The sequence below is a fragment of the Rana temporaria genome, chromosome 6 (assembly GCF_905171775.1).
Source record: "Rana temporaria chromosome 6, aRanTem1.1, whole genome shotgun sequence".
In the NCBI taxonomy this organism is placed as follows: domain Eukaryota; kingdom Metazoa; phylum Chordata; class Amphibia; order Anura; family Ranidae; genus Rana; species Rana temporaria.
In genome coordinates, this window is record NC_053494.1 from 219169400 (window position 1) to 219190223 (window position 20824).

At 48.4% G+C, this 20824-nt stretch overlaps 1 protein-coding gene across 1 annotated transcript; it reads left to right on the plus strand.

The window, feature by feature from the left end:
* Nucleotides 1-12: 12 nt before the first annotated feature.
* EAF2 (ELL associated factor 2) lies at nucleotides 13-17863 on the plus strand. Its single transcript, XM_040358284.1, has 6 exons — nucleotides 13-278; nucleotides 3061-3155; nucleotides 5557-5693; nucleotides 6134-6276; nucleotides 7663-7893; nucleotides 17411-17863. Exons 1-6 carry the CDS (start codon nucleotides 77-79, stop codon nucleotides 17455-17457), a joined length of 855 nt encoding a protein of 284 aa, XP_040214218.1. The 5' UTR covers nucleotides 13-76; the 3' UTR covers nucleotides 17458-17863.
* The last annotated feature ends 2961 nt before the right edge of the window (nucleotides 17864-20824 follow it).

The window sequence follows — 20824 nt, forward strand, 5'->3', positions numbered from 1 at the left end:
AAGAGGGCAGTGTTCTCTGTGGTGACGTAATATCCAGACAACGAATCACGGCGGCCCGTTTTTTTCCAGGCCGCCAATGGAAGATCGCAGAACTCCCGGTCCCCGCCCCCCCAGTGGCTGGCACACGGAGGCTGGGGCTGGCGGAGGCAGATGGTCGGAGCCGGGGAGCGCAGCGATGAATGGTCCGGCCTGTTCGCAGTTTGACAGCAAGGAGCGAGTGCTGAGACTCGGGGAGAGCTTCGAGAAGCAGCCCAGGGTCGGATTCCACACCATCAGATGTAAGGAGGGGGCGGGGAGTGCGGTAACCCATAGCAACCGACTTCCGGCTACCCATATGTGGGGGGGAGGGGGATCAAAGTGCAATAACCCATAGCAACCGACCCCTGCCTGCCCATAAAGCGGATTAGCATATGGTAACCCATAGCAACTGACCTCAGATCACCCCTGGCTGTCCATATGTGGGGGTTTAGAGTGTGGTATCCCATAGCAACAGGTCTCTGGCTGCGCATAGAGAGGTGGAGGGGACGATTAGAGTGCCGTAACCCATAGCAACTGACACCAGGCTGCCCTTAACCTGGATTAGCATATGGTAACCCAAAGCAAATGACCGCAGCCCGCCTATAGAGAGAAGGGGATAAAAGTGCAGTAACCCATAGCAACTGACTTCAGATCCTGTCAGGCTGCCCATGGATAGGGGGAAGGGGAGTCAGAGTGTGGTTACTCGTAGCAACCAACCTTAGATCACCTCCAGCTGCCCATAAATGGGAGAAGGAGGCGGGCAGTCACAGGGGTCAGGGCCGGACAGATCCCAGGAGGCGGGGAGTCACAGGGGTTAGGGCCGGACAGATCCCAGGAGGCGGGGAATCACAGGTGTCAGGGCCGGACAGATCCCAGGAGGCGGGGAGTCACAGGGGTCAGGGCCGGACAGATCCCAGGAGGCGGGGAGTCACAGGGGTCAGGGCCGGACAGATCCCAGGAGGCGGGGAGTCACAGGGGTCAGGACCGGGCAGATCCCAGGAGGCGGGGAGTCACAGGGGTCAGGGCCGGACAGATCCCAGGAGGCGGGGAGTCACAGGGGTCAGGACCGGGCAGATCCCAGGAGGCGGGGAGTCACAGGGGTCAGGGCCGGACAGATCCCAGGAGGCGGGGAGTCACAGGGGTCAGGGCCGGACAGATCCCAGGAGGCGGGGAGTCACAGGGGTCAGGACCGGGCAGATCCCAGGAGGCGGGGAGTCACAGGGGTCAGGGCCGGACAGATCCCAGGAGGCGGGGAGTCACAGGGGTCAGGACCGGGCAGATCCCAGGAGGCGGGCAGTCACAGGTTTTAAGGCCGGACAGATCCCAGGAGGCGGGGAGTCACAGGTGTCAGGGCCGGACAGATCCCAGGAGGCGGGGAGTCACAGGTGTCAGGGCCGGACTGATCCCAGGAGGCGGGGAGTCACAGGGGTTAGGGCCGGACAGATCCCAGGAGGCGGGGAGTCACAGGTGTCAGGGCCGGACTGATCCCAGGAGGCGGGGAGTCACAGGGGTTAGGACCGGGCAGATCCCAGGAGGCGGGGAGTCACAGGGGTTAGGGCCGGACAGATCCCAGGAGGCGGGGAGTCACAGGTGTCAGGGCCAGACAGATCCCAGGAGGCGGGGAGTCACAGGTTTTAAGGCCGGACAGATCCCAGGAGGCGCGGAGTCACAGGGGTCAGGGCCGGACAGATCCCAGGAGGCGGGCAGTCACAGGTTTTAAGGCCGGACAGATCCCAGGAGGCGGGGAGTCACAGGTGTCAGGGCCGGACAGATCCCAGGAGGCGGGGAGTCACAGGTGTCAGGGCCGGACTGATCCCAGGAGGCGGGGAGTCACAGGGGTTAGGACCGGGCAGATCCCAGGAGGCGGGGAGTCACAGGGGTCAGGGCCGGACAGATCCCAGGAGGCGGGGAGTCACAGGGGTCAGGGCCGGACAGATCCCAGGAGGCGGGGAGTCACAGGGGTTAGGGCCGGACAGATCCCAGGAGGCGGGGAGTCACAGGGGTCAGGGCCGGACAGATCCCAGGAGACGGGGAGTCACAGGGGTCAGGGCCGGACAGATCCCAGGAGGCGGGGAGTCACAGGGGTCAGGGCCGGACAGATCCCAGGAGGCGGGGAGTCACAGGTTTTAGGGCTGGACAGATCCCAGGAGGCGGGCAGATCCCAGGAGGCGGGCAGTCACAGGGGTTAGGACCGGGCAGATCCCAGGAGGCGGGCAGTCACAGGGGTCAGGGCCAGGCAGATCCCAGGAGGCGGGGAGTCACAGGGGTCAGGGCCAGGCAGATCCCAGGAGGCGGGCAGTCACAGGGGTCAGGGCCGGACAGATCCCAGGAGGCGGGCAGTCACAGGGGTCAGGGCCGGACAGATCCCAGGAGGCGGGCAGTCACAGGGGTCAGGGCCGGACAGATCCCAGGAGGCGGGCAGTCACAGGGGTCAGGGCCGGACATATCCCAGGAGGCGGGCACTCACAGGGGTCAGGGCCGGACAGATCCCAGGAGGCGGGCACTCACAGGGGTCAGGGCCGGGACAGATCCCAGGAGGCGGGCGGTCACAGGGATCAGGGCCGGGAAGCCAATGGTTATAGTTTACAGTCAGGATCAGTTCTCGGACCTCGTCTGTTGAAGTGCCATACATCGGCATATCACACTTTCCAGATGTCCATCACAGAGACTTCAGATTGTAAAGCTCAGTCTGAGGAGCAGGGTGTACAGTCAGCATTTACTGAACATTCACAGCTCTCAGAAAACCATCTTGAAGACGTTAAATACGCCCCCCCCCGTCGGCTCCAGTTTGGGGACGTGACACATCTTCATGGAAATACTGACAACCGACACCCTTCTAGATCCATTTACCGTCCACAAATGGAAACTGAAGAATCTTCAACCCCCGAAGCTGTACAGACTGAGCGAGGCCCGGACCCCAGAGGACCAGACCACAGAGCGAGGCCCGGACCCCAGAGGACCAGACCCCAGAGCGAGGCCCGGACCTCTCCACCATACACTTGTACTAGAAATGTTCTACAAGTTTTCTTTTTCTTCTTCCAGATGACTTCAAACCGGCTTCCATTGACACCTCTTGTGAAGGGGACCTGGAGGTTGGTAAAGGAGAGCAGGTGACCATCACTCTGCCCAATCTAGAGGTGAGTGCCGTGTGAACCGTCTTCTGTCTCCTCGGAGTTCCCTTTCATGCCGGAAGCGGAGGTCTCACTTTATACATTATTCTCATCACAGCGGGGAACAGTGCAGCCAATCGTATTCAAGCATTGTAGTGTCAGATGATCCGTTATTGCGGCCTGGTGTATCGGGAATCTGGATCCGGAGATCCGGAACTAATACATGAGGCTAAATTAAGGGATTCATTCCTTTGTCCCTCAGAGTTATTAAATATGTAGTAGTAGAGGGCTCGATAAACACCTGGTGATCCTGCCAGTACCCATGTCAGTGCCATCTTTATTGCCTCATAGGCCCCTTGACAAAGTAATGAACTGGGGCCCCTGCCAGCCTGCATTACAGGTCCCCATGACAGTGCCCCCCTTGCATCAGGTGCCCCCATCACGGTGCGCGCCCTTACATGAGGCACCCCCCATCACGGTGCGTGCCCTTACACGAGGCGCCCCCCATCACGGTGCGTGCCCTTACACGAGGCGCCCCCCATCACGGTGCGTGCCCTTACACGAGGCGCCCCCCATCACGGTGCGTGCCCTTACACGAGGCGCCCCCCATCGCGGTGACACGAGGCGCCCCCCATCACGGTGCGTGCCCTTACACGAGGCGCCCCCCATCACGGTGCGTGCCCTTACACGAGGCGTCCCCCATCGCGGTGACACGAGGCGTCCCCCATCACGGTGCGTGCCCTTACACGAGGCGTCCCCCATCACGGTGCGTGCCCTTACACGAGGCGTCCCCCATCACGGTGCGTGCCCTTACACGAAGCGCCCCCCATCACGGTGCGTGCCCTTACACGAGGCGCCCCCCATCACGGTGCGTGCCCTTACACGAGGCGCCCCCATCACGGTGCGCGCCCTTACACGAGGCGCCCCCCATCCCGGTGCGTGCCCTTACACGAGGCGCCCCCCATCACGGTGCGTGCCCTTACACGAGGCGCCCCCCATCACGGTGCGTGCCCTTACACGAGGCGCCCCCCATCACGGTGCGTGCCCTTGCACGAGGCGTCCCCCATCACGGTGCGTGCCCTTGCACGAGGCGTCCCCCATCACGGTGCGTGCCCTTACACGAGGCGCCCCCCATCACGGTGCGCGCCCTTACACGAGGCGCCCCCCATCACGGTGCGTGCCCTTACACGAGGCGTCCCCCATCGCGGTGACACGAGGCGTCCCCCATCACGGTGCGTGCCCTTACACGAGGCGTCCCCCATCACGGTGCGTGCCCTTACACGAGGCGTCCCCCATCACGGTGCGTGCCCTTACACGAAGCGCCCCCCATCACGGTGCGTGCCCTTACACGAGGCGCCCCCCATCACGGTGCGTGCCCTTACACGAGGCGCCCCCCATCACGGTGCGTGCCCTTACACGAGGCGCCCCCCATCCCGGTGCGTGCCCTTACACGAGGCGCCCCCCATCACGGTGCGTGCCCTTACACGAGGCGCCCCCCATCACGGTGCGTGCCCTTACACGAGGCGCCCCCCATCACGGTGCGCGCCCTTACACGAGGCGCCCCCCATCACGGTGCGCGCCCTTACACGAGGCGCCCCCCATCCCGGTGCGTGCCCTTACACGAGGCGCCCCCCATCCCGGTGCGTGCCCTTACACGAGGCGCCCCCCATCCCGGTGCGTGCCCTTACACGAGGCGCCCCCCATCACGGTGCGTGCCCTTACACGAGGCGCCCCCCATCACGGTGCGTGCCCTTACACGAGGCGCCCCCCATCACGGTGCGTGCCCTTACACGAGGTGTCCCCCATACATCAGGTGCCCCCATTCATCAGAGTTGTTGCCCCCCTTCCCCCCTTATACTCACAGATCACAAATGCTGTTCCCACCTTAAATAAAGTCCGCTTCTTCCTCTCGCTAAGCGCTAAGACTGAAGTGAGTTCTCAGTGTTGGCTCTCTTGCACCCCCTGCAGGACTTGTGACAGGGCAGGGAAGGGCTGAAGAGGGGCATACCAGCCTGCAATGTCACCTTTCATTTTTAATAGCAGTTGCTTTAAAGATTCAGAATCCCCCTTCCCCCAGTCTCAGATATTTTTTTATTTTTTCAAGTCTTTTCCTCTTCTCCGCTGGTCCTGACTGATGCAGAGTAGTCAGTACTGGCCTCTGCATAACTACATGGGGTGCAGGACACCATGGTGGTGCCCCCGGTGGAATGGTGATGCTCTGCACTCACAGTATATCCTCAGTCTTCCTGAAGACTGAGGACATCTTGTGGTTAAAAACCCCAACCCTAAGTCATTGCAGCAGGGGACTGCGCCAGAGAGGAGGAGAGTATTAATGCCGAGTCTTTTTATTTTTAATCCGGCTGGGGCAGCAGGTAATATATTCCGTTTCTCTCTTCAGGATAAGTGACTGTTGACTCATTTGTTGCAGGGCTCTACCGCTCCAGTGACAGTATTCAAAGGGTCAAAGAGACCGTACCTAAGAGAGTGCATATTGATCGTCAACCATGACACCGGAGAGTGCCGGCTGGAGAAACTGAGCAGCAATATCAGTGTGAAGAAGACCAGGTACGTTGTATTGTTCTGTGGGACCGGTAGATGTGCACCCCCGTCTGTGATTGGGTCACTCAGAGCACAGTGGAACCTCGGATTACGAGCATAATCCGTTCCAGGAGAATGCTCGTAATCCAAAGCACTCGTATATCAAAGCGAGTTTCCCCATAGAAGTCAATGGAAACGAAAATAATTAGTTCCGCATTGACTTCAATGGCATGCAATACCGCATACGGCCAGAGGTGGTGGGGGGGTGCCGGAGAGCCTTGGAAACAGCCGGAAAGGCCTGAGGACAGCTTGGCTGACCTCGGGAAACGCTCTGGAACGGCGTATTTCCGAGTTTTTCCGAACGGCTCCTGCAATCTTCCATGCTGTGCTGTCTCTTTTTAGCTAACCCGTAGTTCTCTATGGGATCCTTTGTCATGTAATAAACATTTTTTTGTTTCCCCGGCCAGAGCTGAAGGGAGCAGTAAGATCCAGTCCCGCATAGAACAGCAGCAGCAACAAATGCGAAATGCCTGCAAGACACCAAGCGGCAAGAGCTCCTCTCCGCTGGGCAAACTGTCCCCCACCTCCCCCATGGATGAGATTGAGAAGGGTGAGTGTCCCCGCTGTCACCTCACTGCCGCTCTGCACATGTCACATACTGCATTATATGAATGTGTTTTCTACAGTTATTTGCACCTGTTATGAAGCCACAAATGAAAATAATTAGCTGCAGGCTCACATCCTGCTGAACTGATCCTGAGCAGCCAAGCGTCTGTGCGCAGCGCTGGTGACGCCGTTCTCTTCTGTCCGAGAATAGACACAGGAAGTGAGCACAGGAATATGGCCGCTGTGCCGTCATGGATGGGGGTTTGTAGCTCTGTTATGATGAAGGCTTCAAAATCTTCTACTGCCCCCTGAAGCTCTTCCATTCATTAGTTGGATGATGGAGGGGCAGAGTAATTACCCCAGGAGGGGGAGGACTTCACTACTTTCGGTCTGGGCCAATTCTGACATTTCTCTCCTACATTTATAAAACATACATTTTATGCTACTATACTACTTAAAACCCACAAACATTATATATATATATATATATATATATATATATATATATATATATATATATATATATATATATATATATATTACACACGCACACTGACCATTTTAATCTCCAGGGCCTCTGCTTAAAAAAAAATATATATATATATATATATATATATATATATATATATATATATATATATATATAAAATGATCAGAGCCCCTGGAGAACAAAAAAATGGTGAGTGTGTGTGATAAACCTATTTTATATATATATATATATACACACACACACACCATTTTATTCTCCAGGGCCTCTGCTTAAAAAAAAAAATGTTTTATATATATATATATATATATATATATATATATATATATATATATATATATATATATATATATATATATATATATATTATATATAACATTTTTTTTTTTTTTAAGCAGAGGCCCTGGAGAATAAAATGGTGGGTACGTATGTATGTATGTGTGTGTGTGTGTATATATATATATATATTATATATATATATATATATATATAATATATTATATTTTACACACACACACACCCCATTTTATTCTCCAGGGCCTCTGCTTTAAAAATATATATATTTTTTAAAGCAGAGGCCCTGGAGAATAAAATGGTGAGTATGTATGTATCACACACACTCACCATTTTTTTAGTGGTGATCAACTACCAGCAAAAGAAAGCTCTATATCTGTAAAAATATTCTATATAAACTTGGGTTACAGTGTTGCATGACCGTGCAATTGCCAGTTAAAGTAGCGTAGTGCACTAGCATAAAATGGCCAGGTCATGAGGAGGGGGGGGGGGGTGAAACCTTCGAGAGCTGAGGTAGATTATTGAGTATACTTGATCATTTTTTCTTTTCCCCCTTTTTTTTTTTTTTTTAAAAAATAAATAAATGTTTTTGTATTTTTTTGGTGACAGAGTTGATGGCAGAGGCCAGTGTTATTGACCAGATGAGCGGCTCAGACAGCTCCTCGGAATCCAAGAGTTCGTCATCCAGCAGTGATGACAGCTCCAGCGACTCGGAGGACGAAGGAAAGAAATCTTCCCAATCCGGCTCCACGTCGCAGTTTCAACCACCTCCCTCCTCCGGCGTGGACGTCCGACAAGCGAAATCTCAGGACAGCAGCGGGCAGCTGATCAACACTCTCAGTGAGTACTCTGTGCTGGGGGACCTCTTCTTCTGTTCTTGTTTTATAGATGCAAATTTCTCTATGTGGTCGGGAGCCACGGCGATCTCGGTAAATGTAGTAAACCATACAGCGGAATCTTGGATTACGAGTATAATCCGTTCCAGGAGAATGCTTGTAATCCAAAGCACTCGCATAGCAAAGCGAGTTTCCCCACAGAAGGCAATGGGAACAAAGATAATTCGTTCCGCATTGACTTCTATGTCATGCAATACCACATGTGGCCTGGAAAGGCTCGGTACGGAGTATTTCCAAGCGACTCCGAACCGTTCCGAGTGTCACCGGTGCCCCCCCCTGCTCCTCTGACAAAATGCGGTACTGCAAACCCCATTAGCTTGAACACTGGCAAAGCGAGTCAGAATAAAAAAAAAAATTTGCTTGTTGTAACGGTCAGGGTTAGGGTTGTCCCGATACCAATACCAGTATCGGTACCGATACTGAGCATTTGCGGGAGTACTTGTACAAATGCCCCCGATGCCAGATCCGATACTACCACCCCCGCCGCCTCCCTCCCCCCCCCCACACCGCCACATACCACAATGCCCCCGCCGCCTATTTAATCAGTGTGCGGGAAACATTACAGCTTTCATTTGAATAGCTGTCGGGATTGGACGGGTGATCTGTCTATCAAAGTGCAGATCACCACGTCCAATCCCGAGCAAGGGGGAGTGTCTATGCGCGGCGGGGAACAGACAGCTATTCAAATGAAAGCTGTAATGTTCCCCGCACGCTGATTAACTAGGTGGCGGCGGCATCTAGGTATGGGAAGACATGGCTGCATATGTGGGGGGACATGGCTGCATATGTGGGGGGACATGGCTGCATATGTGGGGGGACATGGCTGCATATGGGGGGGGACATGGCTGCATATGGGGGGGGACATGGCTGCATATGGGGGGGGGGACATGGCTGCATATGGGGGGGGGGACATGGCTGCATATGTGGAGGGACATGGCTGCATTTGGGGACACATTTAAAAAAAAGTATCGGTATTCGGTATTGGTGAGTACTTGGAAAAAAGTATCGGTACTTTTACTCGGTCCTAAAAAAGTGGTATCGGGACAACCCTAGTCAGGGGTTAACACCGTTCACGATCACCCATTCCATCGCCCCACGACAGCTTACCCGACAGTCCGACAAGCCAGCAGACACGATCAATAAGGAAGACGAGACATGCGCTCTGTGTTCTGAGTCAAATGAATGAACACTTTTAATGGTATCTTAGCTTTCTTATATACAGTACAAGCATGTTACAGTTAATCACAGGGACAAAGACACACTCCACCCATACATCACACAATGGGGGGCTTCAATACACCTTCTATTAGACAATGACATTCAGTTGAGTTAATTATAAGTCATTCCCCAGACGTCCCGTCTCCGCCAATAAGCGATTCACCTGCATAATACACATTCCTATGTCAGACGTTTTGGCATCGGTCTGACATAATTAACATGACCTAATTACTACAGTTGACAAGTACATTCCACACACAAAACCGTATTGGCGTACATAATGAGAGGTCTTAGGATCCAGGCTGAATTAACACCGAAAAGCTAGACATCTGACCTTTACAGACCTAATTAGCATCTCACAATGGAATGTCTAGGAGCAGACGCAATTAACACCTCAAAAGCATGTGTCCCCCCATTGAATGAAAACACTCCATTTGGAGTCAGAATTTAACAACTTGTAATATTCAAGGATATCCTGCAAAACATGAATTATCATTTATCAGTCACCCTATGCCCAAAAGGGGACTCCCGTTACACTTGTTATTCATTCTTGTGAATGACCAGGAAGCCTCTGTACAGAGCTATTCCTGTCCATTCATTCTGTGCAGCTGAGGCTGCAGAGGTGGAGAATGAGGGCTGTGTCCTCAGTCTCCTTTTTAAAATCGGAGGTCTGTTGAGACCCCCCCGATATCTCACCAAAGGTTCCCAATGAGGCTCCAAAAAATATTATAATATAAAATGTAAATAAAAAAATAAATTAAAAAAATGTAAAAACTGCTGACCCCGTCCACTGCCATGCTGACACCGTCCACTGCTTTACTTACTAGACCCTTTACAGTCCCAATGACACCGGGGTCGCAAAGGCGGGCCCTGGTGTTCAGCTGTCATGGGGAGGGGTCCCAAGATGGCAGCAAGAGAACCTGCTGCACAACATGTGTAAGGGTCCAGCTGTGGGACCGTAATAATAAATGGCCCTGCGACGAGAGTAAAGGGCCCCCGGCCGGGGATCAGGGTAGGGCTGGGGAAAAAATCTATTTGAATCTTGAATTGAGTTGGGAGGTCAAATCGATTCAGATTTTGACCAAATACATTTTTTTTTTTTCTATGGGACCGGCGCTCCGCGGACTAGGCCGAAGCCGCGGCCTCGCCTAAAAAAAAATCCAGCTCGCCGCGATCCTGGGAAGAGGCCGGACGCCGCAGGACTAGGCCGAAGCCGTGGCCTTTTTCCAGGATCGCAGCGAGCTGCGGGCAGGATTTTCTAGGCAAGGCTGCGGCTTCGGCCTAGTCTGAGGCCTTTTCCCAGGATCGCTGCGGGCAGGATTTTTTAGGCAAGGCTGCGGCTTCGGCCTAGTCTGAGGCCTTTTCCCAGGATCGCAGCGAGCTGCGGGCAGGATTTTTTAGGCAAGGCCGCTGCTTCGGCCTAGTCTGAGGCCTTTTCCCAGGATCGCAGCGAGCTGCGGGCAGGATTTTTTAGGCAAGGCCGCGGCTTAGGCCTAGTCCGCGGCTTTTTCCCAGGATCGCAGCGAGCTGCGGGCAGGATTTTTTAGGCAAGGCCGCGGCTTAGGCCTAGTCCGCGGCTTTTTCCCAGGATCGCTGCGGGCAGGATTTTTTAGGCAAGGCCGCGGCTTAGGCCTAGTCCGCGGCTTTTTCCCAGGATCGCAGCGAGCTGCGGGCAGGATTTTTTAGGCAAGGCCGCGGCTTAGGCCTAGTCCGCGGCTTTTTCCCAGGATCGCAGCGAGCTGCGAGCAGGATTTTTTAGGCAAGGCCGCGGCTTAGGCCTAGTCCGCGGCTTTTTCCCAGGATCGCAGCGAGCTGCGGGCAGGATTTTTTAGGCAAGGCCGCGGCTTCGGCCTAGTCCGCGGCTTTTTCCCAGGATTGCAGCGAGCTGCGGGCAGGATTTTTTAGGCAAGGCCGCGGCTTCGGCCTAGTCCGCGGCTTTTTCCCAGGATTGCAGCGAGCTGCGGGCAGGATTTTTTAGGCAAGGCCGCGGCTTCGGCCTAGTCCGCGGCCTTGCCTAAAAAAATCCTGCACGCAGCTACTTAGGACCGGCGCGATGTCCATCAGAAAAAAAACTTGATTCGATAATTTTTTTTTTTTTTTTAATATACGATTTTAAATCGCAGATTTATTTGGGGGCCAAATTCGCCCAGCTCTAGGTCAGGGTGGCCCTGCTTCTTGGTATTATGTTTTTTTTTAAAAAAAGATGCAGTGTTGTCAGCCAGAAGGAAGTAAGGTGCTCACTGGATTTCTGGCAGATCAATGAGTATTTTTCTATTTTTGCAGCTTTTTTAAAGAGAAAAAACGTTGAGAAATGTTGCTGAGAAATGACACTTTTATTTCCTGGCACAACCTTCTGATCCTCCTTCTGTCCTCTCTGCCCACCACACCCAGAAATCTTATCTCCTGCCACAGGCGGAGGGTGTTGGTTAGCAGGAGCCGGAGTCTCCTTTCCTTATCTCTATAAAGAGACCTGCAATGTTCTGCACCTTTTTATATCGTTTTTATTGGTGTCGCCGAACACAATAATAACCCCCAGCATTGGTGTCACTGAACACAATAATAACCCCCAGCACTGGTGTCACTGAACACAATAATAACCCCCAGCATTGGTGTCGCCGAACACAATAATAACCCCCAGCATTGGTGTCACTGAACACAATAATAACCCCCAGCACTGGTGTCACTGAACACAATAATAACCCCCAGCATTGGTGTCACTGAACACAATAATAACCCCCAGCACTGGTGTCACTGAACACAATAATAACCCCCCAGCACTGGTGTCACTGAACACAATAATAACCCCCAGCACTGGTGTCACTGAACACAATAATAACCCCCAGCATTGGTGTCACTGAACACAATAATAACCCCCAGCATTGGTGTCACTGAACACAATAATAACCCCCAGCATTGGTGTCACTGAACACAATAATAACCCCCAGCATTGGTGTCACTGAACACAATAATAACCCCCAGCATTGGTGTCACTGAACACAATAATAACCCCCAGCATTGGTGTCACTGAACACAATAATAACCCCCAGCATTGGTGTCAGCGAGCTGAATAATAACTGTCAGCGTTGGTGTCAGGAGATGCAATAATATGTCTAGTGCTGGTGTCAGTGGATGCAATAATAACCCCCCCGCATTGATATCGGTGGACGTAATAATAACCCCCAGCACTCTTGTCATTACTATTAACCCTGATATCCCTTTAGATGTGTATTCTCCTATGAAAGATCGCATCCCTGACGTCCCTTTAGATGTGTATTCTCCTATGAAAGATCGCGTCCCTGAGATCCCTTTAGATGTGTATTCTCCTATGAAAGATCGCGTCCCTGACACCCCTTTAGATGTGTATTCTCCTATGAAAGATCTAGTCTCTGAGATCCCTTTAGATGTGTATTCTCCTATGAAAGATCTAGTCTCTGAGATCCCTTTAGATGTGTATTCTCCTATGAAAGATCGCATCCCTGACGTCCCTTTGGATGTGTATTCTCCTATGAAAGATCGTGTCCCTGACGTCCCTTTAGATGTGTATTCTCCTATGAAAGATCGCATCCCTGAGATCCCTTTTAGATGTGTATTCTCCTATGAAAGATCGCGTCCCTGAGATCCCTTTAGATGTGTATTCTCCTATGAAAGATCGCGTCCCTGAGATCCCTTTTAGATGTGTATTCTCCTATGAAAGATCGCATCCCTGACGTCCCTTTAGATGTGTATTCTCCTATGAAAGATCGCGTCCCTGAGATCCCTTTTAGATGTGTATTCTCCTATGAAAGATCGCATCCCTGACGTCCCTTTAGATGTGTATTCTCCTATGAAAGATCGCATCCCTGACGTCCCTTTAGATGTGTATTCTCCTATGAAAGATCGCGTCCCTGACGTCCCTTTAGATGTGTATTCTCCTATGAAAGATCTCGTCTCTGAGATCCCTTTAGATGTGTATTCTCCTATGAAAGATCGCATCCCTGACGTCCCTTTAGATGTGTATTCTCCTATGAAAGATCGCGTCCCTGACGTCCCTTTAGATGTGTATTCTCCTATGAAAGATCGCATCCCTGACGTCCCTTTAGATGTGTATTCTCCTATGAAAGATCGCATCCCTGACGTCCCTTTAGATGTGTATTCTCCTATGAAAGATTGCATCCCTGACGTCCCTTTAGATGTGTATTCTCCTATGAAAGATCGCATCCCTGACGTCCCATTAGATGTGTATTCTCCTATGAAAGATCGCGTCCCTGAGATCCCTTTTAGATGTGTATTCTCCTATGAAAGATCGCGTCCCTGAGATCCCTTTAGATGTGTATTCTCCTATGAAAGATCGTGTCCCTGACGTCTCTTTAGATGTGTATTCTCCTATGAAAGATCGCATCCCTGACGTCTCTTTAGATGTGTATTCTCCTATAAAAGATTGCATCCCTGACGTCTCTTTAGATGTGTATTCTCCTATGAAAGATCACATCCCTGAGATCACTTTAGATGTGTATTCTCCTATGAAAGATCGTGTCCCTGACATCCCTTTAGATGTGTATTCTCCTATGAAAGATCGCGTCCCTGACGTCCCTTTAGATGTGTATTCTCCTATGAAAGATCGCATCCCTGACGTCTCTTTAGATGTGTATTCTCCTATGAAAGATCGCGTCCCTGACGCCCCTTTAGATGTGTATTCTCCTATGAAAGATCGCATCCCTGACGTCCCTTTAGATGTGTATTCTCCTATGAAAGATCTCGTCCCTGACGTCCCTTTAGATGTGTATTCTCCTATGAAAGATCGCATCCCTGACGTCCCTTTAGATGTGTATTCTCCTATGAAAGATCGCATCCCTGACGTCCCTTTAGATGTGTATTCTCCTATGAAAGATTGCATCCCTGACGTCCCTTTAGATGTGTATTCTCCTATGAAAGATCGCATCCCTGACGTCCCATTAGATGTGTATTCTCCTATGAAAGATCGCGTCCCTGAGATCCCTTTTAGATGTGTATTCTCCTATGAAAGATCGCGTCCCTGAGATCCCTTTTAGATGTGTATTCTCCTATGAAAGATCGTGTCCCTGACGTCTCTTTAGATGTGTATTCTCCTATGAAAGATCGCATCCCTGACGTCTCTTTAGATGTGTATTCTCCTATAAAAGATTGCATCCCTGACGTCTCTTTAGATGTGTATTCTCCTATGAAAGATCACATCCCTGAGATCACTTTAGATGTGTATTCTCCTATGAAAGATCGTGTCCCTGACATCCCGTTAGATGTGTATTCTCCAATGAAAGATCGCATCCCTGACGCCCCTTTAGATGTGTATTCTCCTATGAAAGATCGCATGAGAGATCCCTTTTAGATGTGTATTCTCCAATGAAAGATCGCATCCCTGACGCCTCTTTAGATGTGTATTCTCCTGCCCTGCTGGGTGCTGCAGACTTCAGCTAAGAAGTTTGCAGATTAGTTGCTTGATTGCACCGCATTGGTTGACTGACGCCAGCCCTGAAGATTACACCCACACATGACAAAGAGCTAAAATGACTGATGGCAGAGAAATCTAATCGCTGTCGTACGGAGGAGAGAGGATTGAGGACGACTGAAGTTGTTCAGACGGGAAATAATAGCTGTAAAGTGTGTATACTGTGGAGATAGAAGTTTGCAGGGAATTGAGAGTAATCGCTTTCTACACAGGGGAGTACTTGATACAAATGTGGCGGTGTTTTTCTTTTTATCTTTTTTCGGTCATTTTCCGATAAAGCAAGGAAGGAGAAACTCCTGTGGTATATTAATGTGATTTTACTAAACTAGAACGCTTTACATGCAAACTACTTACAAGTGTAGGAAGACAATACAAGGCATACAGAGTACACACACATGCACACGCTACCTAACCTTCCTCGTTCTTTGACAACGGTCTGTGTGTGATACATGAAAATGTTACTTAGGTTGGGTTATAGTTTACAATTTCTATAACAAACAGGACCCCGGTCTACTCAAAAGATGGGGTTCTCTTGTATACATTTGCCATGAAAAAGTATTCATACCCCACATTTTCTCATGTTACATCCAAAAACATAAATGTATTTTATTGGGATTTTATGTGAGAGACACAAAGTGTCACATAATTGTGAAGTGGAAGGAAAATGATACAAATAAATCTGTGAAAAGTGTGGGGGGGCATTTGTATGGCGCCCCCCGGAGTCGATACTTTGTAGAACCCCCTTTCTCTACAAGTCTTTTTGGGGGTGTCTCTACCAGCTTTGCCCATCTAGAGAGGGACATTTCTGCCCATTCTTCTTCTTTGTAAAATATCTCAAGCTCTGTCAGATTGGATGGAGAGCGTCTGTGATCAGCAATTTTCAAGTCTTGTCCACAGATTCCCAATGGGATTTAGGTCTGGACTGTGACTGGGCCATTCTAACACATGAATAGGCTTTGATCTAAACCATTCCATTGTAGCTCTGGCTGTACTTTAGGGTCGTTGTCCTGCTGGAAGGTGAACCTCCCCCAGTCTCAAGTCTTTTGCAGGTTTTTTTCTAAGATTGTCCTGTATTTGTCTCCATCCATCTTCCCATCAACTCTGACCAGCTTCCCTGTCCCTGCTGAAGAAAAGCATCCCCACCACATGATGCTGCCACCACCATGTTTCACGGTGGGTATGGTGTGTTCAGGGGGATGGGCAGTGTTAGTTTTCCCCAAACATAGCGTTTTTTGTTGAATTTTGGTGTCATGTGACCAGAGCCCCTTCTTCCACATGTTTGCTGTGTCCCCTCCCCCACATGGCTTCTCACAAACTGCAAACAGGACTTCTTGGCCCGGATTCTCAGAGGACTTTCGACGGCGCAGTGCCATGTACGCCGTCGTAAGTCCTAATCCGAGCCGTCGTATCTATGCACCTGATTCTTAGAATCAGTTACGCATAGATATCCATTAGATCCGACAGGCGTAAGTCTCTTACGCCGTCGGATCTTAACTGCATTTTTTTTTGACCGATAGGTGTCGCTTCCGTCTAATTCCGCGTCGAGTATGCAAATTAGCTAGATACGCGAATTCCCGATCGTACGCGCGGCCGACGCAGTACAGATATGACGTTTACGTTAGGCTTTTCCCGGCGTAAAGTTGCCCCTGCTATATGAGGCGCAGCCAATGTTAAGTATGGCCGTCGTTCCCGCGTCGAAATTTGAAATTTTTACGTTGTTTGCGTAAGTCGTCCGTGAATGGGGCTGGACGTTATTTACGTTAACGTCGAAACCAATGACGTCCTTGCGGCGTACTTTGGAGCAATGCACACTGGGAAATTCCACGGACGGCGCATGCGCCGTTCAGCAAAAACGTCAATCACGTCGCGTCACAGTACATTTACATAAAACACGCCCCCCTGATCCAAATTTGAATTAGGCGATTTACGCTACGCCGCCGCAACTTACGGAGCAAGTGCTTTGAGAATACAGCACTTGCCCGTGTAAGTTGCGGAGGCATAACGTAAATCAGATACGTTACGCCCGCACAATTTTACGCGGCTGTATGTGAATCTGCCCCCTTTTGTCTTTCTTTCTCCAATGTCTTTCTTCTTGTCACTCTTCCATAAAGGGCAGATTTGTGGAGAGACCACTAATAGTTGTCCAGATTCTGAGCTGTGGATCTCTGCAGCTCCTCCAGAGTTACCATGGACCTCTTGGCTGCTTCTCTGATGAATGCTCTCCTTGCCCGGCCCGGTCAGTTTAGGTGGACGGCCATGTCTTGGTAGGTTTGCAGTTGTGCCATACTCTTTCCATTTTCCGATGATGGATTGAACAGAAGCTCCGTGAGATCTTCAAAGCTTGGGAGATTTTTTTATAACCTAACCCTGCTTTATACTTCTCCACAACTTTATCCCTGACCTGTCTGGTGTGTTCCTCAGCCTTCATGATGCTGTTTGTTCACTAAGGTTCGGTAACAAACCACTGAGGGCTTCACAGAACAGCTGTATTTATACTGAGATTACATGATACACAGGTGGGCTCTATTTACTAATTAGGTGACTTCTGAAGGCAATTGGTTCCAATAGATTTTAGTTATCAGAGTAAAGGGGGCCGAATACAAATGCCCCTCCCCCTCCACACTTTTCACATATTTATTTGTATCATTTTCCTTCCTCTTCACAATTATGTGACACTTTGTGTCTCTCACATAAAATCCCAATAAAATACATTTACGTTTTTTGGATGTGACATGACATGGAAGGTAAGACTGGTGTTTATTTGATTTTCTGTGTCTTTCAGGGAACGACCTTCAGTTGAGCGAGTCGGGAAGTGACAGCGATGACTGAGGCCCCGCCCCCCCCTCGGATGTGGGACGCTTCATTTGTTTCCTATGTACTGTCGATCCCGCCTCTTTGTTTTGCACTATGTTGTCTTCATATCGGCCGAGATGATGAACTTTTTTCATTCCAGGTATCTTCCTACTCGGCCGCGCTCCTCTATACAAACCCACCGCTCCACCACTGCCGCCGCCGCGACTTTCACAATATGATCAAGTTGCCATTTTTTTTTTTAATTGACCTAAAATATGATGAAATAATATGACCGACCCAGGATAACCCTCCTCTATTCAGCCTGTTACAGTCAGAGAACGGATCTGTATATTAGGTGTATCATGGAACCAGAAGCTCCAGAGAAAAAAAAAAAAAAAGGAGAATAAAATAATTTTCAGTATTATCGACATTATTCCACCAACTGTGTGTTCTGTATTTATTGTGTAATGTAAGGAAGGTGGATGGGGGGGGGTTCTTTTCCTCAACAGCCGCTGTCACATTTTGAAATTGGTGTGGCTCCGCCCCCACACAGCTGCGTCATTCATTCACAGCGATCTGTGAATGAATAAACTACAAGTCCCATCCGCCACCGCTGTACACGGCTTGTGGTTTTCAATGGAATATGAGTGTGCTGCTCAGTAGACGTGTGCAATTCGTTTAGTTCACAATTCGTTTTTTTAATAAATTTCCACAAATTTGTTAATTCCGAATTTTTAAATTTTGGGAAATTATGAATTTGGGAAATTATGAATTTGGGAAATTATGAATTTGGGAAATTACGAATTTGGGAAATTACGAATTTGGGAAATTACGAATTTGGGAAATTACGAATTTGGGAAAATTTGAAAATCTGAATTTGGGAAAATTTGAAAATCTGAATTTGGGAAAATTTGAAAATCTGAATTTGAGAAAATTTGAAAATCTGAATTTGGGAAAATTTGAAAATCTGAATTTGGGAAAATTAGAATTTTGGGAAATGCGAACATTTGAATTTTGGGAAAATTTGAAAATCGGAATTTCGGAAATTCTGAAATTTGAAAATGTTTTAATCTTCCGAATTTCTGAAAAAAAGCTAAAAAACAAATATAACAAACACATTTTTCGGCAGTGCACATGTCTACTGCTCAGTGACCTCCTAGTTTAGTGATGGAGAACCTCGGCACCCCAGTGATCTGTGAATTAATAAACTACATGTCCCATCCCCCACCGCTGACGGCTTGTAGTTTTCAATGGAATTTGAGTGTGCTACTCGGTAGACGTGTGCAATTCGTTTAGTTCCCAATTTGTTTTTTAACGAATTTTGACAAATTTGTTAATTCCGAATTTTTAAATTTTGGGAAATTTGAATTTGGAAACATTTTAATTTGGGAAATGTGAAAATTTTAATTTTGGGAAAATTTGGGAAATGTGAAATTTAGAATTTGGGAAATCTGAATTTCGTAAATTCAGAATTTTAAAACATTTTGAATCTTCCGAATTTCTGAAAAAAAGCTAAAAAACAAAAATAACAAACAAATTTTTCGGCAGTGCACATGTCTACTGCTCAGTAGTGACCTCCTAGTTTAGTGATGGCTAACCTCGGCACCCCAGTGATCTTTGAATTAATAAACTACAAGTCCCATCCGCCACCGCTGACGGCTTGTAGTTTTCAATGAAATTTGAAACGTGCAATTCGTTTAGTTCCCAATTCGTTTTTTAACTAATTTTGACAAATTTGTTAATTCCGAATTTTTAAATTTCGAAAATTAAGAATTTGGGAAATTATGAATTTCGGAAATTACGAATTTGGGAAAAGTAAAAATTTGGGAATTGGTAAAATTTGAGAAAATTTGAAAATGTGAATTTTGGGAAAATGTGAAAATCTGAATTTCGGACATTTTGAATTTTGGAAATTCAGAATTTAAACATTTTGAATCTTCCGAATTTCTGAAAAAAAGCTAAAAAACAAAAATAACAAACAAAATGTTTTGGCAGTGCACATGTCTACTGCTCAGTGGCCTCTTAGTTTAGTGATGGGGAACCTCGGCACCCCAGTGATCTGTGAATTAATAAACTACAGGTCCCATCCGCCACCGCTGACGGCTTGTAAGTTTTCAATGGAATATGAGTGTGCTGCTCTGTAGACATGTGCAATTCGTTTAGTTCCCTATTTGTTTTCTAACGAATTTTGACAAATTAGTTAATTCCGAATTTTAATTTTCGGAAATTATGAATTTTGGGAAATGGGAAAATTAGAATTTTGGGAAATGGGAAAATTAGAATTTTGGGAAATGGGAAAATTTGAATTTTGGGAAATGTGAAAATCTGAATTTCGGAAATTCAGAAAATTTCGAATCTCCCGAATTTCTGAAAAAAGCTAAAAAACGAATGAAACACATTTTTCGGCAGTGCCCATGTCTACTGCTCAGTGACCTCCTAGTTTAGTGATGGTGAACCTTGGCACCCCAGTAATCTGTGAATTAATAAACTACATGTCCCATCCGCCACCGCTGACGGCTTGTAGTTTTTTAATGGAATTTGAGTGTGCTACTCAGTAGACGTGTGCAATTCGTTTTTTAGTTCCGAATTAGTTTTTTAACGAATTTTGACAAATGTGAAAATTTAAAAATTAGAATTTGGGAAATATCGAATCTTTCGAATTTCTCAAAAAAGCTAAAAAACAAATGAAACGAAAACGAACACATTTTTTTAGCAGTGCACATGTCTACTGCTCAGTGACCTCCTAGTTTAGTGATGGGGGAACCTTGGCACCCCAGATGTTTTGGAACTACATTTCTCATGACTCTGCAGTGTAACTGAGCATCATGGGAAATGTAGTTCCAAAACATCTGGGGTGCCGAGGTTCTCCATCACTGTCCTAGTCTATTCACAAGTCCTCCAACTTTCTAACAGAAATCCCAGACAGAGGTTCAGGCAGAGAGCTGGAGGACATGTCTGCAGAAGCCTGACATTGCACCCGCCATCCACTGATCGCTGGCTCAATGCTTTTCAGGCTCCAACAGGGGAAAAAAAATAATCAATACACTTTTTTCTGCAAAGGTAATTGCATTTATTATTTTTCTCTTCAAGATCAATTTATCCTTTTAGAGTCCCTTTTTATTTATTTATTTTTAATAATAATAATAATAATATATATATATCTTTAAGATTGACCTTTAAGAGAAAAATATTAAATGCAGAATATATATATATATATACACATTTTTTTTTTTTTTAATATGATTTAAGATTTAGATCCTTTCCCTTCAGGAAGGGGGGGATGGTGGGTTGCCCAGTCATAGGGAGTGTATAGAATTGTCTGTGTATAGCACATCTTAACCACTTCAGGCCCAGACCATTTGACTGCCCAATGCCCGGGCCACCTTTTGCGATTCAGCACTGC

What these genes read in the sequence shown, in the direction of transcription:
- EAF2 (XM_040358284.1), top strand. Translation starts at nt 77, where the DNA reads ATGGAAGATCGCAGAACTCCCGGTCCCCGCCCCCCCAGTGGCTGGCAC. An exon ending in CATGGATGAGATTGAGAAGG is followed by an intron (nt 6,277 to 7,662) that starts GTGAGTGTCCCC and finishes TTTTGGTGACAG; the next exon opens with AGTTGATGGCAGAGGCCAGT. An exon ending in GCAGCTGATCAACACTCTCA is followed by an intron (nt 7,894 to 17,410) that starts GTGAGTACTCTG and finishes TGTGTCTTTCAG; the next exon opens with GGAACGACCTTCAGTTGAGC.